This window comes from Loxodonta africana, chromosome 14 (assembly GCF_030014295.1).
Source record: "Loxodonta africana isolate mLoxAfr1 chromosome 14, mLoxAfr1.hap2, whole genome shotgun sequence".
Lineage (NCBI taxonomy): Eukaryota > Metazoa > Chordata > Mammalia > Proboscidea > Elephantidae > Loxodonta > Loxodonta africana.
The window spans coordinates 59,875,651-59,888,844 of NC_087355.1; the positions used below are offsets into that span (position 1 = coordinate 59,875,651).

General features: G+C 37.2%; 1 protein-coding gene across 1 annotated transcript in view; it reads left to right on the plus strand.

The window, feature by feature from the left end:
• The window catches only part of PKHD1L1 (PKHD1 like 1), a 180,768-nt gene extending 169,993 nt beyond the window's left edge, over positions 1-10,775 (plus strand). Inside the window, exons 74-78 of the mRNA XM_064268002.1 lie at positions 217-368; positions 786-932; positions 1,280-1,433; positions 4,867-5,093; positions 8,703-10,775. Coding sequence (XP_064124072.1) covers positions 217-368; positions 786-932; positions 1,280-1,433; positions 4,867-5,093; positions 8,703-8,726 — 704 coding nt within the window. The 3' untranslated portion in view covers positions 8,727-10,775. The remainder of the gene's footprint in view (positions 1-216; positions 369-785; positions 933-1,279; positions 1,434-4,866; positions 5,094-8,702) is intronic.
• The last annotated feature ends 2,419 nt before the right edge of the window (positions 10,776-13,194 follow it).

The following is a 13,194-nucleotide window of genomic DNA, read 5'->3' on the forward strand; positions in this document are numbered from 1 at the left end:
TTTTTTTTTTTTTTAATTCCAGCTTAAAAATATATTGAGTTCTTCATTTTCCCAGCCTCATTAATAGGACTTTATCATGTTTAGCTCAGGGTACAGTTAGAAAGCCATAGAATTCTATAATATGTATGGAGCAAACAAAACTAAAGAGAAAAACTCACATGTTCTCACAATTCTATATTCTGATAATCCCTATGTCATAATATTGTTTCCCCATAGATCAGATGCAGTTATCTGAACTCCAGGAAGTTGCTGATTCTCTTGGACAAGCTGTGATCTTAGGAAAAATCAGTACTGTCCTTGGATTTAATATCTCTTCCATGTCTATTACTAATCCTATCCCTAGCCCAAGTGATTCTGGTTGGAATAAGGTAAGAAAATGCAGCTAGAAAAAATCATCTGAGCTCTTTTAAAAATTGTTGCTTTTTTCTTATTTTAACTTTCTTTTGCTATTTCAAGACACTAGTGTAGAGAGCATCTATTTCTAATTTACCATTGGCTATTTTTTATGGAATCATTAAGAAGATAATAGACTAACCAGAAAAAGGCGCATATATTTAAAAAAATTGTTTATTGGTACAAAAAGTGCTTTGCTTTGAATATTTGTAACAGCGCTTCATGAATTCTCTAGAGGAAACATCATAATAATATTAATTTTACATACTGAACATATTTTTTAATAAACAATGACTATTACACTTAAAAAAACTTAGCCTGGTTAAAATGCATTATCTGCTGGCTGCAATTTATGACATGAAAACCCCTTCATTATTCGTGTCCGTTTACAGGTGACTGCCCAACCAATTGAAAGGTCTGCATTTCCTGTTCATCACGTGGCCTTTGTGTTCTCCCTCTCAGTGATCGCTCAGCCAGTGACAGCACAGCCAGGACAGCCATTTTCCCAGCAGCCTTCAGTAAAGGCAGTAGATTCTGATGTAAGTCATAATTCAGAGCCTTATTTAACTGAAGGAATTAAGCTATAGATTTTAGACAGTGAGTCAACTTTATTAATCTTGATATTCTTCCTACCTGCAGATTACACTGCCTCTCAGAGAAGTTGGACTAATGCAAGTGGCTAGCATCTTTCAACAAATCATGTTCTTTTTAAATGAATTTGTTCTGTTGCTCATATGCATGAATTCTTTGGATGGGAAAAGGGAGCTTCCTTAGATTTTAGATTTATAATGAAGGCATTTTTTAAAATAAAATGTTTTATGTCTTAAAAAAAAAGGGTAACAGGTCAATTGTTGTATTTCTCTACTTTTTTTTTTCCCCCCTTTAGGGTAATTGTGTATCAGTTGGGATTACATCACTTACTTTGAAGGCCATACTAAAGGACTCCAGTAATAACCAAATCAGTGGTCTTAGTGGAAACACAACAATTCCATTTAGCAGCTGTTGGGCCAACTACACAGACCTGACTCTTCTTAGAAATGGTGAGTGCACTCTTTTTCATCCTCACATGTATACCCATAAATTGGGACAGTTATAGTGTACTTTGAATGAACAAAGCATGCTATGATACTCTAGCCAATAAATTATAGAAATCAGAACGCTATACTCTGTTTCAGGAAATATTTAGTCTAGCTTACAAAATTATATTTGACAAGCAAAACAGAGTAGAAATTAAAATAATAAGGAAATTAAGATAGATAATTTAAGTATACATATATATCCAAATTATATCATGATTTACATTTTCTTTTTTTCTATTTGTGTGTTTTTCTAAATTTTCTTACTAAGTATATATTAAATTTATAATAAGAAAAATTAATATATGAATTTTCAAAATCAAGGAAAGAAAGGACAAGGTAGGTGCATATAGCTTTAATGTCCCATGAGGTTCAGAGTTGGGCTGGAAAATTGGCTCTGGTCTTTCCCAAGGAGAAGACATGAATATTACCATGATTTACAATATCCATCAAGTAAACAAACTGGTTTCTATGAAGAATTATAACTTGTTCTGAGATCAGAAAAAAATATCTCCTCTGAGTTCTCATAAAATGTACCCAATGAATTTGTACTAAGTAATATCTTCAACATCATTACAGTAAATACAGCTATAACTTTCACAGTGATGTTTCTTCTATTTCCTCTATATGGGTTAATGGCATAACTCCAATTACTAAAAACCTTACTACTGGGGCCAAAATGAGGTATCCAAAAAACAGATCTCTACTGGTGATAGATTGTAGAGTATCTAAAAGAATGAAATGGATAAACTACCCTATCCCTGAGGCAGGCTTCCATTATTCTGTTTCCTTCAAACTGGGGCCCATTTAGTACCTTTAGATTCACTGACAAATCTGAAAAGGTGTATGTAATGGTACTCCCTACTTCTTACCACTGATCTCTCCTCTCAGACACACACATACGCATACACACACACACAAAATCAGTATAAAAGCAACAATAAAGACTAAAATAAGTCAAAGAAATTGTAACAGTGGTCTGATTTTTTCCATAATAACCATCAAAAAATTAAAATCACTGCAAAAGAATTTTTTTCTTTACTTTTTGTTTCCTCATACTTTGGTGATGTCCTACACCACATATGTTGGGCCTGCCTTCTGAGTAGAATGTCTCAATGTGTTTGATAATAATCAAATGACAATGAGTTCAATGTTGTGGTCTAGAATAGATATCTAGGGTATCCTGTATGCTTGCTGTTTAAAGGCAGAGCCAACCCTTTAACAGTCAGCCTACATAGTAGCAGGACTGGAGTCCTCTTATGGAAATTGAGGCAATTATTGCTCTCTAAAGAGCAAGAGCAAGCTTTTAAAGAGCAAAGCACTGGCCACCTGGGTGGAGGAGCTATGGGTTGTGGTTTGTAACACAGAAAATAGGGATGTGAAAATTAGATAAGAAAGGGGTGAGAGAAGAAGGAAGTAAACAGCTGAAACGGCATCTTTGACCAACCTGGATAAAAATACTGTTACTAATGAATGGTAACATTTAGGACATGTTTGTCTAGCAATCCATGTGATGTTCAATATTTGCTTCATTTTCTATCGATACATGCCAAACCAGTCCAAAAATTAATGGCCTAAAGCAATAATCATTTTATTTGCTCATAATTCGGTGGATCAAGGATTTGGCTCATCTCTGCTTGGTGATGTCTGGGGCATCAGCTGAGGAATTTCTAATGTCTGCAGCTGTCTGGGATGGCTTGACTAGGGCAATATCTCTGACTATTGATTCTGGATTTTGGCTGGGTTCTTCAACTCTCTTCCCTCTGACTAGCCTCTCATGAGACTATATTGGACTTCTTCACGATATTGCAGGGAAAAAACAAAACAAAAAACTAAATTCTTTACACATTAAGAAAAAAAGGATACCTGCCACACAAATTCAGAAATTTTTTTAACTTTAACAGGAAAAGACCTAAAACACACCATTGTCATGAATTATAAAAGTGGCAGAAAATATGATAGCACAATGCCCATCTGTCTTGAAAGTTACAGAAATGCATTGTTATTGTTTGTGAAAACACAATGTGGTCAAGATGTAATTATATTCTCTCCTTAAAAAAAAAAAAAAGAACACAAAAAGAAATTATTTTTTTAAAAGTAATAGGAAAAACATGGGAGTAAAGCATTCAAGGTTGTACAAGTGTTACAAAGTCTGCTCTGTGTTGTAACTATTATTAACAATAGCAGTGGTCCCAGGAGAAAATATGTCAAGTGAAAAGATGTTAGTTATCTCATATACAAAAGCGTGAGAAGGTTTAATATGTGGATTAAAAAATGTTTGGATGAGATCTTTATCTTTCACACTCTAAACCTATATAACAAGTGCTTCTCCGGGCTCGTCTACCTGAGATAAGAAAAAAGAAAGGGTCACAATCTTGCAACACAAAAAATAGCATCTGGCTTAAAGCAAATGTGGAAAATGGTTACAAATTATTGAATCTAAGTGGATGGCATACAGATGTTTGTTGTAATATTCTTTCAGCTCTTCTGTGTGTTCCCCCCCAATTTTTTTAATAAAAAGTTGGGGAAAAGAAAAATATTAACATCAACTCTTCAACCTCAAGCCCCACTCCCAAGTTCTCATGGTCCCAAGTAAATTTTCAGCAGCGTTCACACGTTTCCCTTTCTATCTCTGCACAGTGCCAACAACTCCCTCCGCAGGTAGGAGCCAAGAAGCTCCTTGATTCCAGTCACTGCCATCGAGCTCCTACCAGCCTGCCTATACTACTTTCTGTGGTAGTTTATGTTACCGCTGTTGTTATCATTGTGCTGAGAGCCCTGCATGCCCAGAGTCTGGGACTACCACTCATATGCATGTCTTGCTTCCCCAGAATTCAGTATAGAACTTGTCACCTTCAGATTTACCTTCTCCCAGCTGAGCAACTACAACAGAAGAAGCATGTCTTTCCTGATCCTTCCTGTGAAAGTCCCAAGGCTCTTTAATTGACCTGGCTAGGGTAACAGTGGTGTTCAGTCTCTATCCTCACCAGCCCCAGCTGAGACTGAAGTTTCTCGACTCTTGGGCCAGGGCTGCAGGGATGAAACTGAGATTCAGTGCCCTCCTTTCCCTCCCCTATTGACCCTTTTTTAAAACAGCTTGTCACCAGCCCTGGATCTTAGGCAAGAACCTCTACGAGGTAGGCACTGACGCTGCAGAAAGAAAATCTACCCAAGTTCCCACTGCCCATAGTTGGTGGGCAGTTTGAGCTTCTCTAACTCTGACACTCTCTTCTACACTTATTTATACTAATGAATTCGCTCAACTCAATTTCCAAAAATAATTCTTTAGGAATTATACAGTATTCTTAAGTTAATGAAAACCAGATTGGAACTGTATGGAAACAAACAGAAAACGCTAGTCAAACGCTATGATGATGATTTTTTTTTTTTTTTCTAGGAAAGAGCTATAAGATTGAGTTTATACTGGATAATGTCACTCGGGTGGAGTCAAGTACGCTCAGCCTACCAGTGCAGTCCATCTCTGGCAGCGGCAGTAGCAGCAGCAGCAGCAACAGCAAAGCATCACCTAGGGGTCCGGCTGCCTATCTGACTGTAGTAATTAGCTGTCTCATAGGTAGAATGCTGCTCTTGGAAATATTTGTGGCAACAGTTTTGATTTTGAATGTAAGTACCATTTATTTTTTTACGCTTGTCTCCACATACTGAGGTACCAGTAAATGTTTACTAAGTATATACTTTCTGTACAGCACTTGTGCATGGCACTACTAGGTTCACAAAGACCCCGTTTCAGGCACTGGGGAAGTAACAGCTTCAATGGTGAAGATAAGACCACCCTGCAGGAAAAGTTACTCACACTGCAGGGGTATCTAAGAACGTGCAGGATGAGAAGTGCTGGTAATGTCAGGACTCTCAGTTGCAGGGGGCAGAAGCTCAGCTCAAATTGGCTTAGGCAGTAAAATGAGCTCACTTAACTGTGAAGTCCAAAAATAGTCTGGTTTCTGCCACAGCTAGATCTAAGAGCTCAGACAAAATCATCTGGAACCTGTATCTCTGTCTCTCTCTTGATTCTGTTCTCCTATTAGCTTCAGACCCAGGCTGACTCTCCACTCCCCATCCACCTTCACCCTCAAAGCAGAGGTAGCCACCAGCACCTTCAGGTTTACGTTCTACCAGCCTAGCAGCTATGGGAGAATGAGCAAACCTCTTTCTCAAGTGTTTCAGTGAAAATTCCAGAACTATGTCATTGACCTGGCTTGGGTCACATGCCCTTTCCTAAGCCAATCACTGGAACTACAAGGATGCAGCACCCGTATTTTCCTGGCCTGGGTCACAGGAGGTGTGGTGCTGAGAATGGTGGAGGTATGTTTTCACAAAGGGGAAATCAAGATGCTAATACCAGAAGTAGTAGGCAGACAGAAATAGTGAATATTAGGGAGATGAATAGAAGGGAGAGGTCCCTGTGGGCTGGAATGATTAGAGAAGATTGTCAATGTCACCTGAGCAGCAGCACTTTAAATTTGGAACTATATAGAATGATTAAGATTTGGAGAGCAAGAGAAGACACTCCAGAACAGGAGCATGATAGGAGCAATGAAGAAAGTAGATGTGAAAAAAAGCATCTTCAGCTATAGATATTCAAGCACAGAATTCTCCAACTTCCCCTTCCAAAGGTGCTTCTCCTCCTGCTATCCCATCTCATTAATGCCAATGTGTATTTCTCATCCTCTTGATAACTTCTTAGACGTCTCCCTTTCCTTTAAACTCCGCATGCCTTCCCCTGCTCATGTCATCTATATCCAACAACGATGTCTCATATCTGTCCCTTCTGTAAAGTCTCACTTAAAGCTTTGTCACCTCTAGCTTGACCTCTAACAACAGTTCCTGAATTCCCTGTTTCCAAACTCCCTCACATTCAGCCCATCCTCCATACTGCCGCCAAATTTAGATTCCTGTACCACCAGATCATATAAAAAAAAAAAAAAAATTTTTTTTTTTTATTTTTTTTAAGTAATCTCAAATCCTCTAAGATTCCTCACCATATGAAAAATATAATCAACATCAAAGGCCCTAAAACCAGTCTTCGGGACTGCAAACTTAAAAAAAAAAAAAAAAATCATTCCCAGAAAAGAATCTTCCCATTCCCACGTTCCCTTTGTCTGAACTATCTTCCTGTGCTCACCAAGTCCACCTCTCAGAGCATCCTTCTAGTCCCTGCCCAAATATTACCTCCTTCACCAGGTTTCCCAGCTTCTACCCACCTACAATACATTTAATTCTCCTCTCCCTGTTCTCCAATTGCACTTCATTTATACTATTATTATAGCCCTTTCTGTAGTGTGCTAGTATTAAACATAAAAAACAAAAAATCAAGCCCGTTGCCATCAAGTCGATTCCAACTCATAGCAACCCTAAACGACAGAGTAGAACTGCCCCATAGGGTTTCCAAGGAGCACCTGGTGGATTCGAACTGCAGACTTTTTGGTTAGCAGCCGTAGCTCTTAACCACTATGCCACCAGGGTTTTGTATTAAACTTATATATATTCAAGTCTATCTTCCCCACTAAACTGTGAGAACTTAGAAGACCACATGCATTACATATTAAAGATGTTAAAAATATGCTTTAATTGATTTTAAATTTTAAAAGCAGGTAAGTCCTCTCCCCTGACTTAGAGGGAAATGTTGCCTAAGAGTATTTTAGGCAACTTGTAAAGAATTCGATTGGCAGATAGTAATCAGTTTGCAGTCGATCTAATGTGGGAGCAGACAGTGGAGGGTTTCTGACAGATCAATGAAATGAAAGCATCACCAAAGAAATATTGATAGGATTTAGAATTTTAGGTGGAGTAAAAATTGAAAAGCATACTGAAGCATCTCAAATAATAAAGTCAAAACTAGATTTTAACTTTAAATTCAAAATAAGAACAAGGTGAAAGGACACAATAAAGTTGGTTCCAGGAGTGGCAAAATAAATTTGAGGCTTTAGCCAACTGCTAGAGTTTCAGAAACAACATTCAAACAGGAAGGAGCAAATCTTTTCTTCCCTCCTAATGGCAGAAACGAACTGGGAGCCAGCTGTCAAGGGAGAAGCATGGTTTGCAGAGATCCAGCCCTGGCCTCTCACAGCTGAATATAGAAGGGTGGGTTCAGAGTTGAGAAAAAATAGGTACATGACCATATTTTTATGTCAGTTTTACATGAGTTTAATTTTTCTTCTCAGAAGCATTAAAATAAACAGGTCTAGTTGATGAAATATATACATATATCTATGTATACGTAATATATATACACACACAAACATATGTATATATACATACACACACATTTTGTTTCCTTCTTTAATGCATTGCTTTCCAATTATCTTCACTGACTTTTGTCCTGTTCACTCCTAACAATGTCAGTATTTTACCAAATTCAGAAAATTGTTTTCAAATTATTAATAAATGATATAGTTCATGGGTTTTTTCAAATCTTTTTGCAGATAAAATCCTTTGCTAGTAAATAATCTACCATTCTTTAATTAAGATACAAGGTGATTTTATTATAGGCAGTCCCCCGATTATGAACAAGTTCCATCCCTAAATCTACCTTTAAGTCAAATTTGTACATAAGTTGGAGCAATTAGGTATGGTTCGTATCTAACCTCAGTCAAATGGTTGTCTTAGTGTACAGCATATAGTATACCTTTCTATGCATAAAAAACATTAAAGGAGCATTTCCAGATACGCTGAAACATCTTTAACATAATAACAATATTCTGATGCACGTTGAAAGGTAGCGCCCATTCGTTATTATGAACTGTTGTATGTACCTCGAATTTTTAATATAATAGGCTTTATTGGGTTTGGTTCATAACTAGGGGTTGTACGTAAGTCAGATGTTCGTTACTTGGGGACTGCCTGTAATCATATGTTTCATTAAACATATTACTGAATTGAAATGCTGAGTTCTTTTATAACTTTGCATTCTGAATTAATATTTTACTTTTAAAAGAATCATGAAGTTTCACTAAATAAAATGACAAAAGTTAAATGTGGAAAATATAAAAAATGTATAAGCACTACTATTGTCTCTTTCACATTTCCACAAAAAATGCAATACTGATTCCAATATTAAATTGGTGAACTTAGAAATATTAATTTTTAGATATTAATTTTGCCCTGTTAATCATGCCATGTAATATTAGGAAAGTTAAACTTAATAAAACATATCTTAAATCACACTATATGTTATAACTAATAAAAAAATTATTTATTTTTGTTTTTCTTTTTCAGGAAGTAACTATAGTGCTTTTCTGAAGAATATGCTGGAAACAAAAATACAAGAACTGCTTGTTTATTAGCTATTTTGTTGCACAGTGCAGAAAAAGTCCATTCAAGAAAATATATTAAAAATATTTGTATAATATATACAATGTACTAATTAACTCTTAATCATGAAAATCAAATTTCTTCAAAAATATAAATTTCTTTTGATTCCTTATATTTGTATGTTCTTATTTCATTTCTAAAAACTTTCAGAAATCTCTGATCGAGAAACAGATATGCCACTTCCAAGTTATTATTTCAACAAATTATAGACTACATCAAAGAGTTAAAAAAAAAAAGAGCTTGTCTAGTTTTGACTTAACCTCTTCAGATGAGATTTCAAGTATTTTGAAATTTTGTATATACTGGGGGATTGTGATTTTCTATTTATGAAGCTCTAATCTCCAAAGAGCTAAGCTATTCTAAAAGGAGCCCTTGTAGTGCAGTGGATAAGTGCCTAGCTGCTAACCAAAAGGTCGATGGTTCAAACCCATCAGCCGCTCTGCAGGAGAAAGATGGGGCAATCTGCTTCCATAGAGCTTGCAGCCTTGAAAACCCTGTGGGGCAGTTCTACTGTGTCCTATAGGGTTGGTAAGAGTCAGGATCAACTTGATGACGACTAGTTTTAAGCTATTCTCATTCCTAAGAGTTTTGAAGAGATTGTTTTAGACCTTTCTCAGACTGTGTTGCTGTTTGTCATATCCACAGTTATCCTAGGAATTCTGGACTGACCAGTATTTCTGAGATTACCAAACTCTAGCCAGTCTTCTAAGAAGAGATTTCTTAGTGTCCCTGGGACAGACTGTTTATTGGAACAAGTCCAGACTCCTTCTCTGCTTATCCTTCTTTCCCATCCAAAACTGCCACTACTAAGAGTGTAACCTCCCCCAACCTGAACCAACAGATACTTACTTTCAAGAGGATAAAACTGTGGAATGCAAAAAAGCCACAGAAGGATGTAGCTAAATTAACTTTAACATAACTTTAACATGAAAAAAAAAAAAAATCCTCACAACTGGACCAATAACCAACATCATGGTAAACGGAGAAAGATTAAGTTGTCAAGGATGTCATTTTACTTGGATCCACAATCAATGCTTATGTAAGCAGCAGTCAAGAAATCAAATGACACATTGCATTGGGCAAATCTGCTGCAAAAGACCTCTTTAAAGTGTTAGAAAAGCAAAGATACCACATTAAGGACTAAGGTGCACCTAACCCAAACAAACTGAAGAAAACCCACCAAAACCCAAGGTGTTTTCAGTCACCTCCTATGCATGCGAAAGCTGGACAATGAATAAAGAAGACAAAAGAAGAATTGATGCCTTTGAATTATAGTGTCAGCAAAGAATATTGAATATACCATGGACTGCCAGAAGAATGAACAAATCTGTCTTGGAAGAAGTACAACTAGAATGCTCTTTAGAAGCAAGGATGACAAGACTTTGTCTCACATAATTTGGACATGGTTTCAGGAAGGACCAGACTCTGGAGAAGGACCTCATGCTTGGTAGAGGGTGAGTGAAAAAGAGGAAGACCCTCAACAAGGTGGGTTGACATAATGGCTGCAACAATGGGCTCAAGCATAACAAGGATTTTGAGGATGGCACAGGACCAGGCAATGTTTTGTTCGGTTGCTATGAGTCAGAACCAACTTGACAGCAGCTAACAACAAGTTAACCAAGATCTCATATTATGAAAATTGTAAATTTTACTCAGAATATTCTAAAGGAATGGACATGGGAAATACAGGGCAGAAAGGAGGAGCATACTGTCACATTATACGGAGAGCAACTGGGTCACATAACAATGTGTGCATAAATTTTTGTATGGGAAACTAATGTCAACTGTAAACTTTCACTTAAACCAAAATAAAATAAGAAGAAAATTCTAAAGGGAATGCTTCATTCTATCCATGTCCAGAGCAAGTGGAGTTGGTACCCACAAAAGTTACCCTCTAGTAAGTGATACCTAAAGTGATACTCAGCAAGAATTTGGAACAACTGAGAGAATTCAACAAAGCCCATACCTTTGACTCCTTTAAACCATTTCCTAGTATTTCATTCCAGGCCATTGTTAGACTTGTTTAAATGAAATATTAGAAAAACTTACTCATTAGTAAAATATTATAAAAATATAAGAAATATATCAATATTATAAAAATATCTTTGTATATATTTAGCATTTTGTTCAGTTGAGCAAACATTTATTTAGCATTTAAGTACCAGGTGAAGAACCTTGGTTGCACAGTGGTTAAAGCACTTGGCTGCTAACTGAAAGATTGGCAGTTCAAGCCCACCAGCTCCCCCATAAGAGAAAGATGTGGCAGTCTGCTCCCCTAAAGATTACAGCCTTGGAAACCCTATTGGGCAGTTCTGTTCTGTCATATAGGGACACTATGAGTCGGAATTGACTTGATGGCAATGCATTAAGCACCAGGCATTCATCCGTTAGTGAGTGAGAAGACCTCACGGCATAAGATGCTGTGACTATCCTCCAGGAGTTTGCAGTGTAGTTAGGGAAATGGTAGTAAAAACAAATAATTTCAAAACAGTATGCTATATGAGAGAGAGAGATGTAGGTGCTAGAGGGGCATAGAAGATGGGGGTGAGGGAAGGGAGGCATTCTGTGAGGTTGGGGATGGATGAGGGACAGCTTTCAGAGGGAGATGAGTGTTGAAGAATAAAGCATGAGTTTAGCCAAGGAACGGTGTTCCAAGCAGAAGGTATGGTGGCTGAAAAACCACTGAATAGCAAACTCCTTGAGGGTAGGGGTTGTGACCCTGACTCAGCATTTTTCCCATCATCTAACAAAATGTCTGGCACAAGTAGATGCTTATTCATTGTTTATTGGATGAATGAAGCATGGAGCGTGGGGAAATCAACAAGCAGTTTGTTGTTACTGGAGCACCAAGTGTGACATGAGGAAAGGCCAGAGGTGAGGCTGGAGGAGATGCTATGCCATTAGAGAAATTTAGATTTTGTTCTGTAGGTCCTGGGAATACGCATGTAACTGTATGTTGGAATAGAAGTTTTGTCTAGGACAAATTACAAAAGGAAGTATCAAAGATGTAAAACTCTCAAAGTAGATAGCCCAAAAGGATAAAAGATTCGAGGAGAATTTTTGGAGAGGAGTTCCTTGAGATGGCTATGCTGGGGGGTAGGGTGGGGTTCCCCTTATAACAGGGAAGGAATGAGGGTACTAGCTTCTAATGCCAAGTCAAAAAAAAAAAAAAAAAGGATTTAAATTAGGCCCCAAGCAAAGCTTAATGGGTGTCCCCTGAGGTTTTGGGTACACAGTGACTTATGTCTGAATCACAGCGGATGAATCTAATCGAACAGCACGTAGCTGAAGCAGCAGTCTAGAGCTGCAGTTTAGGAAGTAACGGCACCCCCAGCGTTTGTTGGGTATGGATATATGAGTGAGTCCCATGAACCAGATGTGGTGGGGGGTGTGGGTAGGGGCAAGGAGGAAAGGAGAAAAGAGCAAGGGGGAAAATTATTAAGAAACTATGAGTAATATGACTTTATATAGCCTTCGTCCATATGCTAGCCATGCCCTTTGCTTACTGAAAGGTTGCTGGTTTGAACACACCACATTTTCTATAAAAAAAAGAATATTCTACATGTTCTACAACAAAGAAAATGCGTCAGTCAACTTAGTTGTTTCAACAACCAATTTAAAATTCTGTTGATCTCCCACAGCAAAAATTGACTCTCACCATTTTGCTTTAAATGGCTCATATTTCAATTTCGATGCTTGTTGCATAATAAATACCATAATTTTAAACGAACAAATGAAAAGATATCATGAAAGAAAATGTAATGACCAGAAAACAAATATTACAACAAACTACTATATTTTATTTTTAGATTGATCTTTCATCTCTAACATTAAAAATATTTCTATTCTTTGCTCTTACAAAGTCTTCAATGATTTCATTACAATTAAGGTGTCAAACAATATCTACTTCCATATATAGTAAGGTGAATGAATGAAGTCTTTCTTGAATCCTTGTGTGCTGAGGGTTTTTGAATCTCTTTAGGGATGAAAATGAGCATTCTTTTGTGCAGTTTGTGATCATTAGAGTTAGGGATACGTATAAAACAATTTCAACATTGAGAAATATGCATTGTATTTTTTCTTCTGTTATGGAATAATACATGCGCACATGAGTAGGCTGGAGTTGCTGGATCAGCAGATGTGGATTTACAAAATGGTTCACAATCAGAGACCTGTTATCTATTAACATAACCCATCCTTGCCCAGTAACCACTCATGGTGGATTCCATTGCATACTGGGTGAATGTAGCAAGAGTTAAGACCCCATGACCCATCCCCACCCCTTGTTTGTTGGAAAGAAATAGCATACTTCCAAGACACCTGCTAAGATAAGGAGTTTCAGTTACATGGGAGGAGGCTGTAGGAGACAGATGTCAACAAAGGTGTTGAAGTGGTG